This window comes from Hemicordylus capensis, chromosome 6, assembly GCF_027244095.1.
Source record: "Hemicordylus capensis ecotype Gifberg chromosome 6, rHemCap1.1.pri, whole genome shotgun sequence".
Taxonomy (NCBI): Eukaryota; Metazoa; Chordata; class Lepidosauria; order Squamata; family Cordylidae; genus Hemicordylus; species Hemicordylus capensis.
The window spans coordinates 97,299,582-97,318,055 of record NC_069662.1 but is presented as its reverse complement, the minus strand read 5'-3'; the positions used below and the strand labels follow the sequence as shown (position 1 = coordinate 97,318,055).

Genomic DNA, 18,474 nt, shown 5'->3' with positions numbered 1-18,474 from the left:
GGCAATGAGCGCTACACACATCAAGGGAGAAGTGGCAGGGCATACAGAAAGCTCGGATTTTACACACACACACACACACACACACACACACACACACACACACACACACACAGCTGCTGCTGCAAATAGTTGATTTTTTTACACTGGACATAATTTGAGCCAAGCTAAAATGTGCAGCAGTAATTCAGGGGGAAGCAGAATTCAGTGTGTACTGGTCCCTGATAGCTCGCAGGGACTTCGGGGGTCAATCTAGCCAATATGTGGACTCACACCTTCTATTCTGGAGGGGATGCGAGCTAAAAGCCATGTGTGTAAAGCTCCCTGGAAGTATTTTCTGGTTCATGCAGTCCTTCACAATATGATATGGGGAATGTGTGTGCAGAGGATTCATCTACAGCTAGTGAGCATACTGCATTGTAACAGTGCATTTTCTACAACTCTTCAGCCAAGTTTCATAAATCCAAGCATTCTATTATATGTTTTCTTTATCAATCAAGGTCCCCAAAAGCCATTTTTTCCATAAATCATTTGTTTTACTCTTATATCATTTCTCTTGACAATAATTCCTGGCAAGAATGCAAATAACAACAACAAGGCAAGCATTAAGTTCCACTCAGACTGAATCAAACAGCTCGTTCTATTGTCTTCATTTGTTTTAACCATTAAAATATTTTTCATTTATAAAAAAATTAATCTAAATATAAATATTAACACTAAGGATTGAAATCACTTGATGACAAAATAATTCTTTGTGTGCTATAACATATACATTGTTTATGATTTTCTTTAAAACAGTAAATTAAATCTTTGCACATTTGGCACAAGTAAACTTTAGTAAAAATTGAAATGCCATACAACAGGAGGGAGTTTCTTTTTTTTCTTTTTCTTTTTTTCCTGGTTTTTTTTTCTTTTTTCTTTTTTTTTGCAATGCCTACACAGTACACGTTTTTGTCAAAGAAGACTGAATAGTTTAACATTTGAACACAGCTGTAGTTGCTTTTCATGCCTCTTATGGAAAAACATTCTATTCCAAACTCAGTTTTGTTTTATATCACACCAACAGAACAAAAGCCAAAGAGTTATCTATTAAAATTAGTCATGTCTGATTCAATATTACATACACAGTATTAGCTAATAGTATCATTGGACAACTATGTAGACCAGCCATCATGACTGACATTTCATTAACACGCAGACCTGCAGAAACAAGAATCTGGGAATGTATTGGACAAGCTCAGAAAGAGTCATGTGAATGGAAACTGAGTAATTACAGTTGTTTGTATTAGACCACTAATTTTGTTCAAAAGCCTTCACTAGATGGTATATTATATGGATTTTTATACACTGCAGACAAAATTCTGCCAGCATATTAGCCAAGTCTATAAAAGACAGTAAGGATTTCATGCACGTATGTGAAGGCATCATTTTGGCTGCAGTCAAAGAGAAATGTGAGCACATGTCCATAGGAATTTGAGATAAGAGCATGGCAATACACAAATCCAATAGAATTAAATGAAACTAACACTGCAGGTACTTACTCAAAACCACTTGCCTCTTTTTAACCGCCCTCTCATTCTTATAATTAAAGAGTAGTGAAAGTGTGAGGGGTTTTTTTACTCTTTTAATTCATGCGATGGGTGAACTGGAGGTTCTAATGAGCTAGCAGGGGTCAGCATTGAACCTGGCCACATTAGTTGTATAAGAATGTGCTATAACAGAGCACAAGGGCACAAGCATCTATGCAGCATGACGAACCTTTGTTCAGCATCTGAGTCTTTAACTCAGTTTGCACAGAAATAAAGGGAGCTTATTCCTTTGGTTGCATTTAGACAAATTTTGAACTTCGAATCTGCTTTCTTTTGATCGTTCTCGGGACTCAGCCCTGACTACTGTAGAGTTTGCTGCATCGAAACATAACTTTGCTGTTCAGATAAGTCCCAACGTGCTCAGTATTGCTGTCTGTATTTTATGCTCACATGCTCAGCCAAGTCAATTGATAAGCCACCAAGTTATTCTGGACTTTGCCAGCCACATGGACCGGACAGTGACCTGTACAGAGTGAAGGATCTCACTCATCTAGGATCAAAAGCACTGAACAAAGCACCCATTCCCTGAAATCAGGACTGTGGACTATGAGCCCCCAAGTCTCTTCTGCCCACTCTGGTGGGAGCACAGGACCCGACATTAACTTCTGGTAAAAATTACTATCAAAATCTGGTCTTTAAATGGCATATATGCACTTCTAAAAAGTCACTCCTGTAAGCAAGGTGAGTTGTGTATACTTTGTAGTTAGCCCACCACTGTAACTTAAGATTTCGTTATCAGTGGATTCAGAGATGGAGCAAGTATATATAATAATTTGAATGTTGCCTACTGGGCTAGACTTCTAAGCCGTAGAGTCCCATGTCAATTCTAGCAATGGAAAGGCTATAATTTATTTCAGCTGGGAATTCATCTGGGCATCTAATTGGGTTTGCTGTTAAATAATGGAAGGGATTTGAGATTCATCTAGGTTAAAGTCTAACCAGCCAACATATCCTCTTAGATATAAGACCTAAGACCTTATGACACTCATACGGCACCTAGCAGAGTATGTCATGGTGGAATTCAAATGGAAAAATCACTCCTTCAACCAGGTCAGAGCCATACAATAATTCTCTTCTCTGGCCATCCCTCTACACAACTTGCTTCAGGAATAATAGCTACTCCTGATATTCTTCTTATTGCTCAACAAGACATAATATGAGTATGTAAGCGCCCAGCATATGTGGATCACATGTGGCTGGATGATTTGAGTTTTTCCTTGACCTTCACATGAGCTACAGAGTGACAGTTAATGAATGATTTAAGAATACAAAAACATACTGTATTTGAAAGACAACATACTTTAGTACAATTGACAATGTGAGGAAAAGTGCATCTTAAAATGTGGAGCCTTGCTTATATGAAACTCAATGTCCTTCCTGGAGTTTCATGCGAACTTTAAGGCAGAGTTTCCAACAGCAGACCACAATGCTGAAGACTTGTACAGCTTTCTCAGTGAGGTATCCAAACAAAGCCCTATTATTGAGGCATTGTGGGTTCTTGAGGGTCCATTTTTTATTGGATGTATACAATGGCTGTTATATAAAGGCACTCTAGTGTGCAGCCTTAGGCAGTGTGTTATTGGCAGTAGAATTCTGTAATTCTAGTACATTACCGCAGACCCTATAGTTGGTTCCTAAAATAGAAACAGATTGAGTTAAAGAAATATTCATTTTAAAGAGTAAAATAATATAAAGATTGCAAAACTTCTTAAAGGCAACCCTCTCTGTTTTGCTATTATAAGCCAGATTATTTACTAGCTAAATGCACTGAAATTCACAATGACAACAGGATTATCCTGTAGGTCTCTTGACCTTTTAGGCTCTTCTCTTTCCCAGAGTTGAAATAAAATTGTACTCAGATTTAAAATCTGATGAAATTTAATTTGGAAGCTCAGATCATGAATTTTTGTTTTTGTAGCCATTTACATGATGAGCCACAAAACTTCTGGCATAAAAAATTGTGTCACCAATTTGAACTTTGCCACTCACATAATTAAAGTCTCAAACTTGTCACCTGATTCAGCATATTTTATTGATGTTTGAATTTTGGAATTCAACTTTTGCACAAAGGAATCTGAATAATTTGAAAAAGATTTAAAAAATTGTTCCAGCCTCCTTGCATCTTTCATATTGTTGGTTCCATTGGAATCTTATTGTTTCTCTCCTCTTAAGATTTGGGGTGGAAGGTTTCTGCTGAGTTCTTACCATCAAATCCTTGGCAGTACTTTTTCTCTCTCTAGTTCTTTGTGTCAGAGATCCTTGGAGTATGAAATTCCTGTTAAATGTTTTAACAGGTGTAACTGGAGAAGCATCCATGTTTTCACCTAAAAAAGATTTAACAGCAGTTTTCATAATGATAACATGAACCAAAATGAACAATAGAAAAAGCATAATGCATAATTTCTACAGAAATCAAGGGCACATTGAAATGTTTACTCGCTGATGCAGTATATCTTATGATCATGAGACTGCACCACCGCCATTATCACATGGATAGTCTCTTGTTTGAAAGTGTATCCAAGTGAAAGTTGGGTAATGTTTCATCTTCCCCTATGAGGTAGTAAGTTTTAGCCTTAGCATCATTTTCAAGCCAGTCGACATCTCTGACTTGCATGCCAATGAGAGGGTGATCTTTGACTGCAATTGTACCAGTTACGCAGGTTACTGCTTATACCACTGCAGCTAAAAACAACCAGTACAGATTATAGAATATCCAGAACAAACTGCAAAGTACAGGGAAGAAAAGTAGTTAATCCCAATTTTAGTTAGCGCTAAAGAAGTGAAGGCCCTGGAAATATTTGGAAAAGTCAGGAGTTTTTTCTATTCCTGCCCTGAACACCCTCCAAATCCAGAAAACTTGGAAATGCTGAAGAAAATGTGGGGGAGAATCCTCTTGTATCTCTTGCAGAATTATCTGTAAAATACTTTCTAATGTAAAAATTGTTACTGCTGATAATTTCTGCTTCTGTTTAATCTGGCATCAACATTTCCAGATTCGACATATCCAATAAATTTTCTTGTCTCTAATTTAATCATATTACCTATTACAGTTTAACAACATTTACAGAATAAATATGAGCATAATGTATTTTCCCTTGCTTTTCATCACCTGTCACTGGTGGAGCAGGAAGCTTTCGTCTCTGTTGTCTAGATGTGTCTATCGTGTGCATCTATGGGAGAAAAAAAAATCCCACAAATTATTAGTAAATGTTAGTATAAGGTGGTGTTTTTTTAATTGATTCTGACCCCAGTCCAACTCTAGTTACATGCAACTAGTAAACCGCAACAACTAGTGGCCTGAATGGGTGTGTTCTTCTCCTTTGCATCACCAGACACATCTGGTAGCTCAATGGCAGCTTGATGCGCATTCTGATGTGGATGTACATTTGGATGGTCATTTGCATCAGCACTGGTTATGCATGAGTAAACTGGCTTCCAAACAAAAGTCTCCCATGCTGGATTTGAATGGCTAGCTGTTGCTTTTTCTCACCTGGTTTGTCTCCTTTTGATCACGCTTTCTTGTCAGGTGACCGCATGGAGCCACATTCAAGCCTGCCACTGTAAGTGCTGAAATTCTGCTCTCAATATCTGAAATCTTAAAACAAACCATACATTTATGAGCCAACAAGAAGGGAGAGGTAGGGGTGTGAATGAGAATTTTAAAAGTTGCTTAGGTGAGCTGACCTGCACATCTTCCACCACATCTACACCTATGACAATCAAAAATATGTAAAAAGAAATAACACCTAAATGTTTAAAATTCAAATTCCTGTTCACTCTGGACTAGTCTGTGGACTATTCTCTAACAGGAATTCCCATATGTTGTGGACTACAACTCCCATAACCCCCAGCTAAAGGCCATTGCACCTGGGGATGCTGGGAGTTGTAGTGAACAACATCTGAGAATCCCTGTTAGAGGGAAGACTGCTCTGGACATGCCTGTGCCCTTTGGGGTAAAATATACTTTTATTATGCATCTCTGTTATACCTATAAAAATAAGCAAGTAATACACATCATGGGGGTTAAGTACAAGGAAGGAATCTTAAATTGTCTTGCAGAATAGGTACTAAGAGAGTAGTTGACTTCACCTGAAGTTCTGCATGGTGAACTTGTGCTGATGCTGTGGCTACTTGGTCCTCCAGGTCAGCCAGGTCAGATTCTGCAGTAATGCTGTTAATTCTGCGGGCTGCATCTTCAAGCTCATTCAGCTGACTCTCCAAGCCATACACACTGCCAGCTGTCAGGTACACCTTAAGGAGTACAAATACCAACAGCCAAACTGTCAGTTAGTGCTTGAGGCAGAAGTGCTGGTGTTCCCCACACCCCAAACATGGGGGAACAACAATTAATTTTCTTTGTCCCAGTAGCCCCGAATGCATCCTGAAAACAGGCTCAGGCACCCGGTGAGGATAATCAAATTTAAGTCTGTGTAATTCCCCTTGCCCTCCATCTTAAGACTTAGAAACCGTTGACTACTGAGCTCCTACACGATGCCCAAATTTCTCCTCTCCCCAACCCAGGGCTGGATTAACATCCAGCATGATGACGAGTTCTGCAGAACTCAAAGCTTGCTACTCACCGAGCCCAGTGAGCCCTACGCAGTCGAGCCCGGTGAGTCTCACAAACAGTGGGAAGCGGGCTAAGCACCCTTAGCCTGCTTTCCACGGATCGTGAGAATAGCTTCTGTGTCATTTTGGCTGGACCTAATAACCAGACTAGGAGACTATTCACATGCACGTGTAAAACCGGGCTAAGGGAGCCCAGCCTAGTTCTGCATGTGCGTGTGAAGAACCACCAGAATCGGACTGATCGAGGCGGCACCATGGCAGCAAACCTGCTTACCGTGCCTCCTTTTGAAACAAGGTTAGGAGAGTGAGTGCTAACCTCGTTTTTCCGATCGTGTGTCAGCTGAGGCTGCTTGCAGCCATGGCTGACAGACTGCGGAGAGCTTGGGGAGGGGGATCCCCACGATGCACACACAGGGTGCATTATGGGCACCAGGATGACTCGTCCCGGCCCCCAGCCCTCCCTGCTGCCTGGGCCAGCGGGGATTTATCTGGCCTCATGGTGAGCGCACCCAGCAATGGTGAATTGATCATCTGAGGGGAAGGTAAGTTTAACCCTCCTTCTGCAGCCTGCCCTCAAGCCCTTCTCACGGATTGTGAGAAAGGGCGCTACGGATTTTGGATTTGTTTTCTTATGAACCAGCATGGTTAATGACAATTTTTGACTATCCTGCAAGGTTCATTTTCATCCGTGAAATTTTTGTTCAAATTAGGATCTCAGACTCCTCTCTGAAATATTTGTTGTTTAAATGCTTTTTTTAAAAAAACCCCCAAAACTTCTGAGTTGCTCACAACTCCTCTTGAGGGCACTTTCTCCCTCACAATGCCTATACAATGCAGAACATTGTAGGTGGCAGGCCATGTGTGTAGGGATGACAGGAGAGAAGAGGAAAGGGGGCAGGAACATTGTATTAAAAAAAAGGCTACTCACAGAGTGTAAGATGGCAATGAGATTGGGTGGAGGTGGAGGAGAGTGGTAGTGAGAAGAAGGGGTATGTGTTTGTGTTGAAGGAAGTGAGGGAAGGATGAAATTATAGCCATACAATTAAAAATGTGACACAGACATTGCAAGTGAGATATACAGAGATGAAGACAAGTGCATAAGCACACCAGTTTATACTTGAGATGCCAGAGCTTGGGATAGATGGCTGAGATCAAAAGATCTCAAGCCTGAGAAACACATTTGTTCGTGCAGAGGGGAGGTTGACCATTTCTTCCATGACTGTAGTGCAGCCCCATGTGCTTCGGGATAGGGGCAGGTGAGAGACACAGGATATAATGGGGTGGGTTTTTAAAAATTGTGACCTTTTCTCCATGTGAGCAGAAGTGATTTCCATCATACAGTGAGATCTTTGGATTCAAGCCCATCTGGTGAATCAGTGCCCATGACTATGAGAACATCCTCTAAGCAACAAGTCTGAGCTTCAAAGCAAAACATGTTGCTCCCAACAAGTGATTTTTACATTACTTTTCACCAGAAGAGCTTAATGCACAACAAGATGAATAAAAGATGGATGTTCTGAATTAGTAACCAACAAGCTTCGGTGGGTTCTGGGACATTAATGAAAACCTGCTTTCTTTTGTTTCTAATACCTTCTCTCTCAGAGGTCTGTCACCACAGAGTATTCAGCCAATTAAAAGCATGTGCATTTTAAAGTTTTTGGTTTTTTTCCAAATCTAAGTGTTCTGTGTTCTGCTCTGCAATTTAACACTTCATGCATCTCTCTTTGAGTACAACAAGTATTCTAAAAGATTGCCCAAATCCTGACTTTGATATTAATACAGACATTTGAGATTCCAAATAATTTTGTATGTCTTTGAATAATACATAGCTGTAATTTAAAACCAATTGGTGTTCTCTCCAAATGAGCTCAACATCCTGAGAAGGCAGGGCTTTCTACAGCATGCATATATACAGGGATAGTTAGTTGCTGCCACTCTTACATTTTCTTCCAGGGTTGTGAGTTGCTCATCAAGTCTGATAGGGTCTGTACCTAAAGGAAATTCCCCTTTCCCTCTTTCAGAAGCATCTGCTGAGAAATCACACAGTCCTGTGGATTCTGCTATGAGTTCCTCTGTGGCATTGATGACTTTTAGGACCTCAGTAGATATGTTGCAGAGAGACACAGCGGAATATTTCTGTTCAGAAGAGTAAGGAGTTTCACGTTAGAAGGAAGAGACACATGATCCCAATCTTCACAAGTACACTGTCACATTCTGGAGTTTCATGTCTTTAAGGGCAGCCCCATGTAGGCCATGTTACACTCATCCAGGCTGGAAGTTATCAAAGTATGCATCACATTAACCAGACCATCCTTTTTTTAGGAGCAACTGCAATTAGTGAACCAACTTCAGTTGATAAAGTGCTACCTTGAAGTTCCTAGAGCAGGTCAAAAGGTACACCTGATTCATTGGGAGAGTGTGACTACATCTTAACAGGGATTCATCAATTCCCTGATGCATTGGACCTCATCAACAGCTCCATCTTATCTGGACTGAGATTGAAATTCAGTTTATTTCACCCTCGATGCATGTAGGTTTGGCATAATAGAACCCTTTTCTGGCACCCCATCTGAATAATGAGCATCCCTCTCACACATCTCCTTCAGGTTCTGTGCTTTGTACTTCCAACTTTTGCAGGTACCCCTAAAGAGAAAACCCTATAAATATTTTCATCTTCAGACCACTTGTGTGTGTTCCCTAGATGTGAAAGACTAGCAGTCACTCAGCTTCCTGGATCTCACCCAGCACAATGCTCCATTCGGTCAATCCTTATTGACCACCAAATAGACTTGAACCTGAGGCCCCCCCTGAAGCCTCTCATGGACTTCTGCATTTTTGATATCATAAAGAAACCAGACAAATAATCCATCATCATCATCATCATCATCATCATCATCATCATCATCATCATTTTTATTCATTAGCCACTTCATAACAAATTATTCTCTGGGTAGCTCACAATAACACAACAGTCAGGACAGGTATACAGTTGTTCTCCCCCACCCTTTTCTTTCAAACATCCAAACAAAACAACCAGACTATTCTGACCACACTCGAACAAAAAAGACTATTCAAATCTCCACCCTCTTCCCCTTTGTATCTCTTTCCCCGGGAGAGATCTTCACTCCCTGTGCAACTGAGATTGTACTAAGGTTGCCAAATACCATTTTTTTACATTGTACTTCTGCCTTATAGCAAAATAAAGTTGATTTCTTTGCTTTCAAAACCCATGCCTCTGAGTCTGGCTTCTCTGGGGCATCTAACATTGTCTTGCCTTTGTCTGGACTCCTATCATTTATTATTCATGCTTGCAAGTTTGATTTCAAGTAATTTCCCATTTTGATCCCAAAGCGTAAGTACACAAGTGAGTGGCATACACATGTGTGAGCAAGCATGATAACACTGAAACTAGACTTGAAGCTAGACAGGTATGGCTCAAGATAATCAGTATCATCCAGGAGTCCATGAAGCAATATCACCATCACTTGTCAAAGAATTTTATACTAGAGACTAGCTGGTAATTATTTAGGTCTAAGGGGTCTAGAAGAGATGCTTGTTAACAATTATTTCCTTCAAGGGAGCTGGAATTACCCTTTCCCAAAGAGATACATTTATCATCCTGAACCCATCTGGCTACCTCTCTCTGGCTAGCAACAATCAAAAAGGATGGACAAAGGCTTTGTACAAATGTGACTAGCAGAGGCTGTGGACCCAAGACTTAGAAAGGAGCGATTTTGTCTGCAATGCAAGCATATTACAGCAAGCCAATAAAATCAATTATGTTAAGAACATAAGCCAGCTTGTCATAGGCCTCTTAGCAGCTGGAAAAAGGTCTGAAGGACAGCACTGCAGAGATAAAATATTGGAGAAATAGGGAACCTTTGTTGCTATCTACACCACAAAATAGGCCTTCAAGTGGGCTCTAAGCTGCATTTGGTCAAATTCATCCAATTTCCTTCCCACCCCAATCACTCCAGCAGGCATCACTGCTGCTTCACTGGTACTCCAAGAAATGGAAGTCAAGGAAAGACAAAGATTTTAGCTGCAGAAAAGAGTGTTTTGGAGTTATTAACTGACTCACTGCACAAGAGTAGGCTGGCAGAAGAAGGGCTATGGGTCCACAGGGAGCCTCCAGCATCTCTGAGGCAACAGCACACTGTGTAGACGAGAGGTGCAGAGGGGGAGGGGGTGTCTATTTTGCTTCACTCTCCTCCCTCCTCTCCCAGTATTAGGGATTGTCAACAGGGACTGATGATCAGTGATTGTCAACAGAGTTGGCTGGCAACATCCTGCGATCTTGTGGAAAGCCACTATATCCACCGGCAGACCATTTTCAATTGTTTGCTACCCTTACAGGGGCCAGAAGCCATGGCGATCTTTGCTCTCACTAATTACCTTCCTGTTACAAGGGAGTAGCAATTTCATCCCCCCACATCATTAGCCCAGTCGATACAGAACACCACATGCAGAGCACATCCTGTAACAGGTATTGGGCCAGTTGAATATGTTCCCATACTCTTGATCCACATGCAAGAACTTCATAATTTACTGACACACATCACGTTTGTAAAGCCATGTTCACACATTTTGTTCTCCCAATCTTCAACAGCCTTGGCATATCATTTTTCTTTTTACATGGAGCCGGATATTTTATGCAGAACAGGGTGGAAAACCAAAAGAAAAATAAGAAGCAAACATTTGCACGGCCAGTTTATTCATATACCACAAAATCAGATCCCAATGTATTTTGAGCCTCTTTGGGAGGAGGTGGTGGCTATTCTTCTTGGGATGCAAAAAGGGGGAGAATGTGTGCATAAAAAACCTTTCTGAGTTTCTTGTTCTTTGCTTTTAGAAAGAGGGCCAAGCTTGTTACTGATCCATCTATAAGCTCTGTAGAGAGAACTTTGCCACATGGCTCAATCACCGGGAAAAGGCTGTTTTACTTGCTTTGGGCCTGTCCAAGACACACACTGATTGTGGGTTCAGTCCTGTCTGGAGAAGAAGCAGAGGGCTCTCCATTAGATAGCTGAGAAACAGACATAGTTCATTGGTACAGCACAGGTTTTGCACACAGAAGGTCCCAACTGCAATTCCTAATATCTTCAGCTAAAATCAAGTAGGATTGACCTCCACATGCAAACTCTGCCTTTCAGAATAGACAGTACTAAGCAAATGTGGCCAGTGGTCTGATTCAAATTTATGGCAGGTTCATATGTTCATATGCTTCACATATATACCAATTTTTCTATGAGAATTTTACTGAATAAATCCTCTTTGAATAGGGTCACCGACACCCCACCACCCAGGACTGGCCTGGAGTTTAGATATCCTGGAGATTTTAATGGCTTGATATTATGAAAAATATCAAGGGTGGGGGAAACTGGGGGGAAAGTCTCCAGGCATCACTTCAGTCAGCACTGGCAACCCCATCTTTGAGTGCCTTCATGCATTAATCTTCGAACACACAACACTGCTGAATTATGAATAAAATGTCGAAGTGCTGTGATGAAAGAGAAAGAGAGCAAAAGCAGAGGCCAGAGGGTCTTCAGCCTGTCAGACAAGCACAACAGTGACAATTAAGATGCATTTTCTCTTTGCAGACCAGGAGATGTAGCACTTCAGTCAGAAAGGAGCTGTGGCAGCACTCATGATTTTTCCAAGCTTTGCATTTACTTTTGCAAGTGCCAATTAGTTTGGAAAAGATCAATAATATTAGAGGAGGAGAAGGAGATCAATGTTATTGTGGAGGGCCTCCCTGCCCCTTCACCAGTCTCCTTATTATTCTTTTAATTAAAAACCAAAAACTATACTGAAAGGCTCCATTTTCTTCAAAGTATTCCCATATTGACAAATGTTTCAGTCTTCAAAGGAGTGTGCCCTGAGCTGTGTTTTCTTTTTCATAAGCCAGCAACCACTTGGGAACTATTTCTTAAGTCCTAGATCTTTATGACTTGCTACAATCCTTCAAAAAGAGGTAGCAAATTTATGTGAAACATTTAGTGTTCATATGCATGGCCAAATATCACCAGTTACAAGGGAATAGCACTAGTGACAGTCTTATTTTATAAGCTGTATAAATACTTCCAGGTGTACAAGCCACTGGAATTGTAACACTGCCTGACGTAGGCAAAATGTTACTACCACGGATACCCCATGAATGATCATCCAAGGCATTTGTTAGCAGACAGCCTGCTCTGCACCACTCCCCATTTCTTTGTCCATATTGGTAACCAGAGGCTTGCAACTGAACTATCTGATGCCTTAGAAGAAGAGAAAAACCTGGTTTGAATATGGTCAGATAGCCATGTGTAGCAGGAGCTTGATCAGTGAAAACTTCTAGAGGTAGAGGTCTACTACTAGAGGTAGGGACTACTAGAGTCTAGACTACTAGACTACCTACTAGAGGTAGGAGGCTCTCCCACTGAGCTTGTGTTGTAGAGGAAGCCCAAGTTATGATGGACAAATACAGTGATTATGCACTAGAGAGCGTTCAAGGCCAGAAGGAGGCTCAAGCTATTCAAGGCACTTTGAGATGTTATCAACTGTAGGTTTCACAAGCCTAATCTCTGAGTCTGCTGCTTCTCTAGGAGTACACTGATATCTGCCTGTGTCCAGACTGTGATTCTATGGTATTTCACACTTGTGAATTTGGTCTTGGAGCTAATTCCCCCAACCTGAGCAAAAGCATAATCACAGACATGATAACTGACACACCTCTGAGCAAGAGTAGTAATAACACTGTGGCAACCGGCTGTGTGGATGCTGTTATTCCCTTACCCATACTGTTACATCCATGCCTCACATGAAAATGTGTTTCCTATGCATTACAGTGGACCCAACCATTGTTTCCAGTTAACGCCACTAGTGATATACCATAAGAACAACAACAAAATCACTGGGTGCATAAGATACATTATTTCTTCTAATTCTTTATTAGATAGATAGATAGATAGATAGATAGATAGATAGATAGATAGATAGATAGACAGACAGAACAAAGATATTCAAAGAGAATCACATTAGTACAGTCCCTCGCCTATCGCGGGTTTCCCACTTGTGGATTTGAATATCCACAACTGGGAAATTGTGACCACCCTTGCAAACCGCAACCCAAGTATTCACAGTTTGGAGAAGTTTTGGGTTTTTTTAAAGATTGGTGGTTGTGGGGAGGGGTTGGGGGTAATTTCTGGGGTCAAGGCAGGGGTAATTTCTGGGGTCAGGGGATCTTTTTGGGGGGTCATGGGATGATTTTCAGGGGTTTGGGGGCAATTTTGGGGGGTTAGGGGATCTGTTTTTCTTACTTTTACTACTGCCACTGTTCAGCAGCAGCGCAGTGGGGACGGCAGTGAGCACTCTCTCCACCTCCCAAATGGTCGGGCACTGGAGGCGGCGAAAGAGCTCCTTATTCTCAAATGCTACAGACTGGGCACATGTGAGAAATCGACCCGATCTGAAGCATTTGGGAGGAAGCTGGCCCTGTGTAATGAGCTCTTTCACCACCTCCAGTGCCCAACCTCCTGCCGCCTCCAGCACCCTCCTTCAGCACCCGACCTCTAGCACCTGACCGCTTCGGAGGCGGGCAGAGCTCTTGCCGCTGCTGCCCGCTCTGCACCACCGCCCCTGCTGTAAAAGTAAGAAATACTGATTTAATTTTCCCTTCCCCCTGTCAGGAGGCAATTTTGGGGAGTCAGAGGGGTTTTTTTTCAGTTGCGAATCCCCTAACCACCTGTTTCCCATTCATTGGAGTTTCACCCCAATCGTGAATTCGCCAACTGCAAGGTTGTCCCAGAACGGAACCCTAGCGGTTGGCAAGGGACAACTGTATAAAGATTATATTAGTATACATCAGTATTATAGCATAGAGTTATCCAGATGATTTATAATCTAATGTTACAAATCTGCTCTAGCAGAAATTGCAGAAACAATGGAAATGAAAGGTAGAACATAACATACAGAACATAAGAGAAAGAATGGGGTAAGAAAAAGAGAAAGAAGATATGCAACACAAAAATTAACATATGTACAGACCCATGGTGTGTTTAATAACTGACCTCTGTACTGGAACATTTCTGAATCACTATTTTAAAGAATGGCCAATCTCTGTGCCTTGACAATCCAGTATATCATTTCAATCACCCTGAGCAAGGAAAGGAAATACCAGTACAAGTGGACCCTGTTATTCACGGTTCCACTATTCATGGTTCCACATATCCGCGGCCGGAAAATATTTATTTATTTATTTATTCATTCATTCAATTTCTATACCGCCCTTCCAAAAATGGCTCAGGGTGGTTTACACAGAGAAATAATAAATAAATAAGATGGATCCCTGTCCCCAAAGGGCTCATAAACCAAAAAGAAACACAAGATAGACACCAGCAACAGTCACTGGAGGTACTGTGCTGGGGGTGGACAGGGCCAGTTATAATATGCACCCGACCTCAATATTTGTGTTAGAGTGCCCCACGTATCCATGGTTTGCTGTGCACGGATCCTCCCATTTATGGTTGTGCTCCTTCCTGCACATGCTCTGTGAGTAGTGAGAGCTTTTTGTGTGTATTTTGTGTGTGTGTGTTCCACTTTTAAAACACTATTTCCAGAGCTTTGGCCAACCTTGGGTAGCCTTTGGTGTCCTCAGGGAGCCACTGAGAGCCTTTTTGAGACATTCCTCTTGAGCTTTTGGAGCCTCTGTGTGTGTTTGTGTTGCTGTGGAGCCTTCTCAAGCCTGTGGGAGCCCTTTGGAGACTTTCGTCAGCCATTGCTGTGCAGTTTTTTTGAGGAATCTCTTGCAGCACTGTGCAGCTCTGGTAAGAAGCTAATTATAACTTTAATCAATTTAATTTTAATTTTAATGAAATTTTATTTTTTAATTTAAAAATTCAAATAATTTTTTTACTTTTAATCTTGGTAATTGATTGTACCATACTGTACAATCTGACTGTATGGGACAATTGATTGTACCATACTGCATAACTGCAGTTAATTTAAATAGCAATTAAAATGTAATTATCCATTAAAATTCAATTATACTGTATAGTACGGTACCCACAAAAATTGATTTTAAGTATCTGTTTTATAGTTGCTTCTTGCACAAACACAAAATAATCTTATATTTATTCAGAAACAACTCCATTTTCTCCTTCTCCTTTCCTGCGCTTTCCCTTTCTGACTCCACCCCTCCCCCACACTCTCTACAGGATCCTCACTAGGACAAACTTATAAACAACAAAACATTAAAAATACTAGATAAAATACAACAGTATCCATTGAAAATCTATTTTAAATACTGTATCCATTGAAACTTGATCTCAAGTATCCATTGAAAATTGATTTTGAATACTGTACTGTAGCCATGAAAACTGATTTTCAGCATCCATTGATTTTAATTACAGGAGGATCTTATTATCCATGGTTCTATTATCTGCAGTTTCGCATATCCGCAATTGAAAAATAGAAGACGAGCCTCATTAACCATAATCAATTTTATCAATTCTATTACAGCCACTGGCCAGCAAAAAGCCTCATTAACCACAGTTAAGGGGTTCACATACCCACAGTTCTTGGTGGAGAGGAAGAGCGGAGAAAGAAAAGGCACACTGGCCTTTCTCTCCATGGACATGACACCCAGTGCTGGCCTCTCTCCCCACAACAGGGGTTTATTCTCAGTCAGTGTTGGCCGTTTCCACTGCCAGGGTGGTGTGAACTCGACATCCCCTGTAGAGGGGGGTCACTGGAGAGCTGATTGCCAGATGCACCTCACTCACTTCTCGAGTGCTGGCTTCTCTCCTAGCAGCAGCGCCGCCACTCATGTGCTCCTCAAGCACTGGCCTCTCTCCCCACAGTGGGTGGTCGGCGAGAACGCAACATCCCCGCAGACCAGGGGACCGCTGGAGGCAGGGCAGGGACAGCATGAGGAAGGTCTTCCTCACGGAGCTGGCCATCATTACTGACTGGCCAGGGCTTCCTTATATATGCCCCCCCAACCCAGGCCAGAAACTGAAGTGCTGCTAACTCCAGCAGTGGAGTGAAGGAACTCCCCTGTGTGTGTTGACTTGAACTGAAACCAACTCTGTGCTGCCTTTTTGGCCAGCCTACCAACCAGTCAGGCCAGGGGTTGCTGCTCCTAAGTGTTGGACTTCAATTGTGGGGAGGGGAAATGTCATGATTACACATTACTGGAGGAGCTGGAGGCCACTGCTGGAGCACTTATAGAGTGGGAGAGCTGAGGTGGCCAAGGTACAGTGCTGTGCTCCATCCTCATTTCTTTTTCCTCTCTCTCTGTGTGTAATTTTTTTGGACATTTTCCCAGGCTCCGGAACCTAACCCCCTCCATTCACACAAACTCACTGTCTCGTTATTCACAGTTTTGGTGGGAACGAAACCCCCATGGATAATGGTCCACCTGTATGTTGTGAAGGTGAAGTGAGAGTGTTGGAAGTAAAGGACTTTGCGCTGTCTCTTGTCTCAATGACAGCAGAGGACAGACTAGTGAGTCAGAGGGCTAGAGGGTCAAGACATTGGTCATCCCTTCTCTACTGCTCTGACACTATCCCTTTGGAATGTAGATTGCTACTCTCAGGGACTAACTTCCTTCCTTCCTGCTTTGCACTTCCTCTCCCCCTTCTCTTCCTGTTCCTTCTGCCTTGCAACATGCAAGCTCCTCTCCCTGCACCATGTGTGCAGAGATGCAGAATCCATCTGCATCCAGCTAGCTAGCTAGATTAGAGATCCTAACTCCTCACTTTCCTATCTAGAATGGAGTTCTTTAATAAATGCCATATATATTGATTTGAAACTATGAACTGGCTCCAAGTTACTTTACTCTCAGCATACACACATGCCAAACTAAATTCCGCTGTGTTGTGCCGCTGTGCACTCTGCTATAATGAGAAAGGGATTCTCTTACGAGAGAGAATTCCCAACAGAGAGAACGCTGGATCAGGAGGGCAGCCCGTTTTATTAGGATATAAAAAGCAGGTCTAGCCATCAGAATAACCTTTGACAAGTGCAGTTGAAATATATGGGTGCAATATGCATTCCCTAATATTCGTGAGGATGTGTAGGGAAAGGTCAGATCAGTTGGTGGACAACTGGTATGGATAAAAACATACTCACTTTTCTTACTGCTGAAGGAAGAGCTCATCAGCAAGTCACCTGCAGGTTATTCTAAAAGACAGCTGTCACATCTGTTCTGATTCTCAGCAAAGTGATTAACAGGGAAATGACAGACTTTTAGGCAGTCTAGAGCTAAACACAACCGAACTTCAGAAGAGCTAATCACAACTGAACTTCAAAATACTAGCAGAACTCCCTATCAGCTCTACCAGATCAAATGAGGACAAGTGTGAATGGCAACCAGTTATGCAGGAGGGCTGCTCTGGGAAGGAAGGAGCAAGGAGGGAGGCCAAGGCCCCACTTGCATTCCTCCCAATGCACCCTGGCAGTAAGTCTCATTAGTAGAGGTGAAGTCTCAATTAGTAGAAACTAGTAGAAATTAGTAGAGGTGAAGTCTCAATTAGTAGAAACTACTAATGTTTTCCTTTTGTCTCTTTGGCCCAAGAATGTGTATTTGCTGACTTCTGCTATAGCCTTAATGACCTGCCATTAATCCTCTACGGTCTGTAGGAAGACAAATAGAGAGATGTAGCATAACTACAATAGTTTGACAGTGAAGTCATTCACACAGTCAAAAACTGTGATCTACCTGGGTTTGGGAGCTGTGTGTTCTCCCAATTTTCAGCTGTGTGGAAGCAAGCTAAGAGGAACACCTGGGTAAAAGTGATTGTGTGGAAGCAAGGTAAGAGGCAAACGTGGGTAGTTTTCCTCCGACTTTGCTTCCACACAACCACTTCTACCCAGATTTTCTTCCTACCTTGCTTCCACATAACTGAAAATTGGGAGCACACACAGCCCGCAAACCCAGGTAGAACACAGTGGGGCGATTCACACAACTGCACGGCTGGGCAGGCAGGGAGGAAGGCAGGTTTCCACCTACCTTCCCCCAGACAATTGAAATTTGTCCCTTCAGTGTGCAAGTCGTGTGACCACATGACACACTCTGCCAGGAGCAGTGTGGATCACTATCCACCCTGCTCCGGGCAGCACAGATCAACAGAGACCAGGACTTGTTTTCCTGGCCTCCAGATATACCACAAGGTATTGTGTGGTGCCTTGGGAGATTCCCCTGTCAGATGGGCACTCTAGGTGCCCGTCTCTTAGGCTCTGTGGAGTCCGAGGAGACACATGAGCCCGGCAGCTAGGTTAAGGGAGCACTTGCTCCCTTAACCTCAGTTTAGAGCTGGGTTTAGGAGTGGGGTTA

The 18,474-nt window shown here is 42.2% G+C and overlaps 1 protein-coding gene across 5 annotated transcripts in view; it reads right to left on the bottom strand.

The window, feature by feature from the left end:
* Positions 1-467: 467 nt before the first annotated feature.
* The window catches only part of MYRIP (myosin VIIA and Rab interacting protein), a 314,404-nt gene continuing 296,397 nt past the window's right edge, over positions 468-18,474 (bottom strand). For all 5 annotated transcript variants that reach the window (XM_053263239.1, XM_053263243.1, XM_053263240.1 and 2 more), the window contains 6 exons: positions 8,097-8,291; positions 5,676-5,837; positions 5,077-5,181; positions 4,696-4,756; positions 3,792-3,910; positions 468-3,220 (listed from right to left, as the gene is read on the bottom strand). In XM_053263239.1, the coding sequence (XP_053119214.1) occupies positions 3,188-3,220; positions 3,792-3,910; positions 4,696-4,756; positions 5,077-5,181; positions 5,676-5,837; positions 8,097-8,291 (675 nt within the window). In that variant the 3' untranslated portion in view covers positions 468-3,187. The remainder of the gene's footprint in view (positions 3,221-3,791; positions 3,911-4,695; positions 4,757-5,076; positions 5,182-5,675; positions 5,838-8,096; positions 8,292-18,474) is intronic.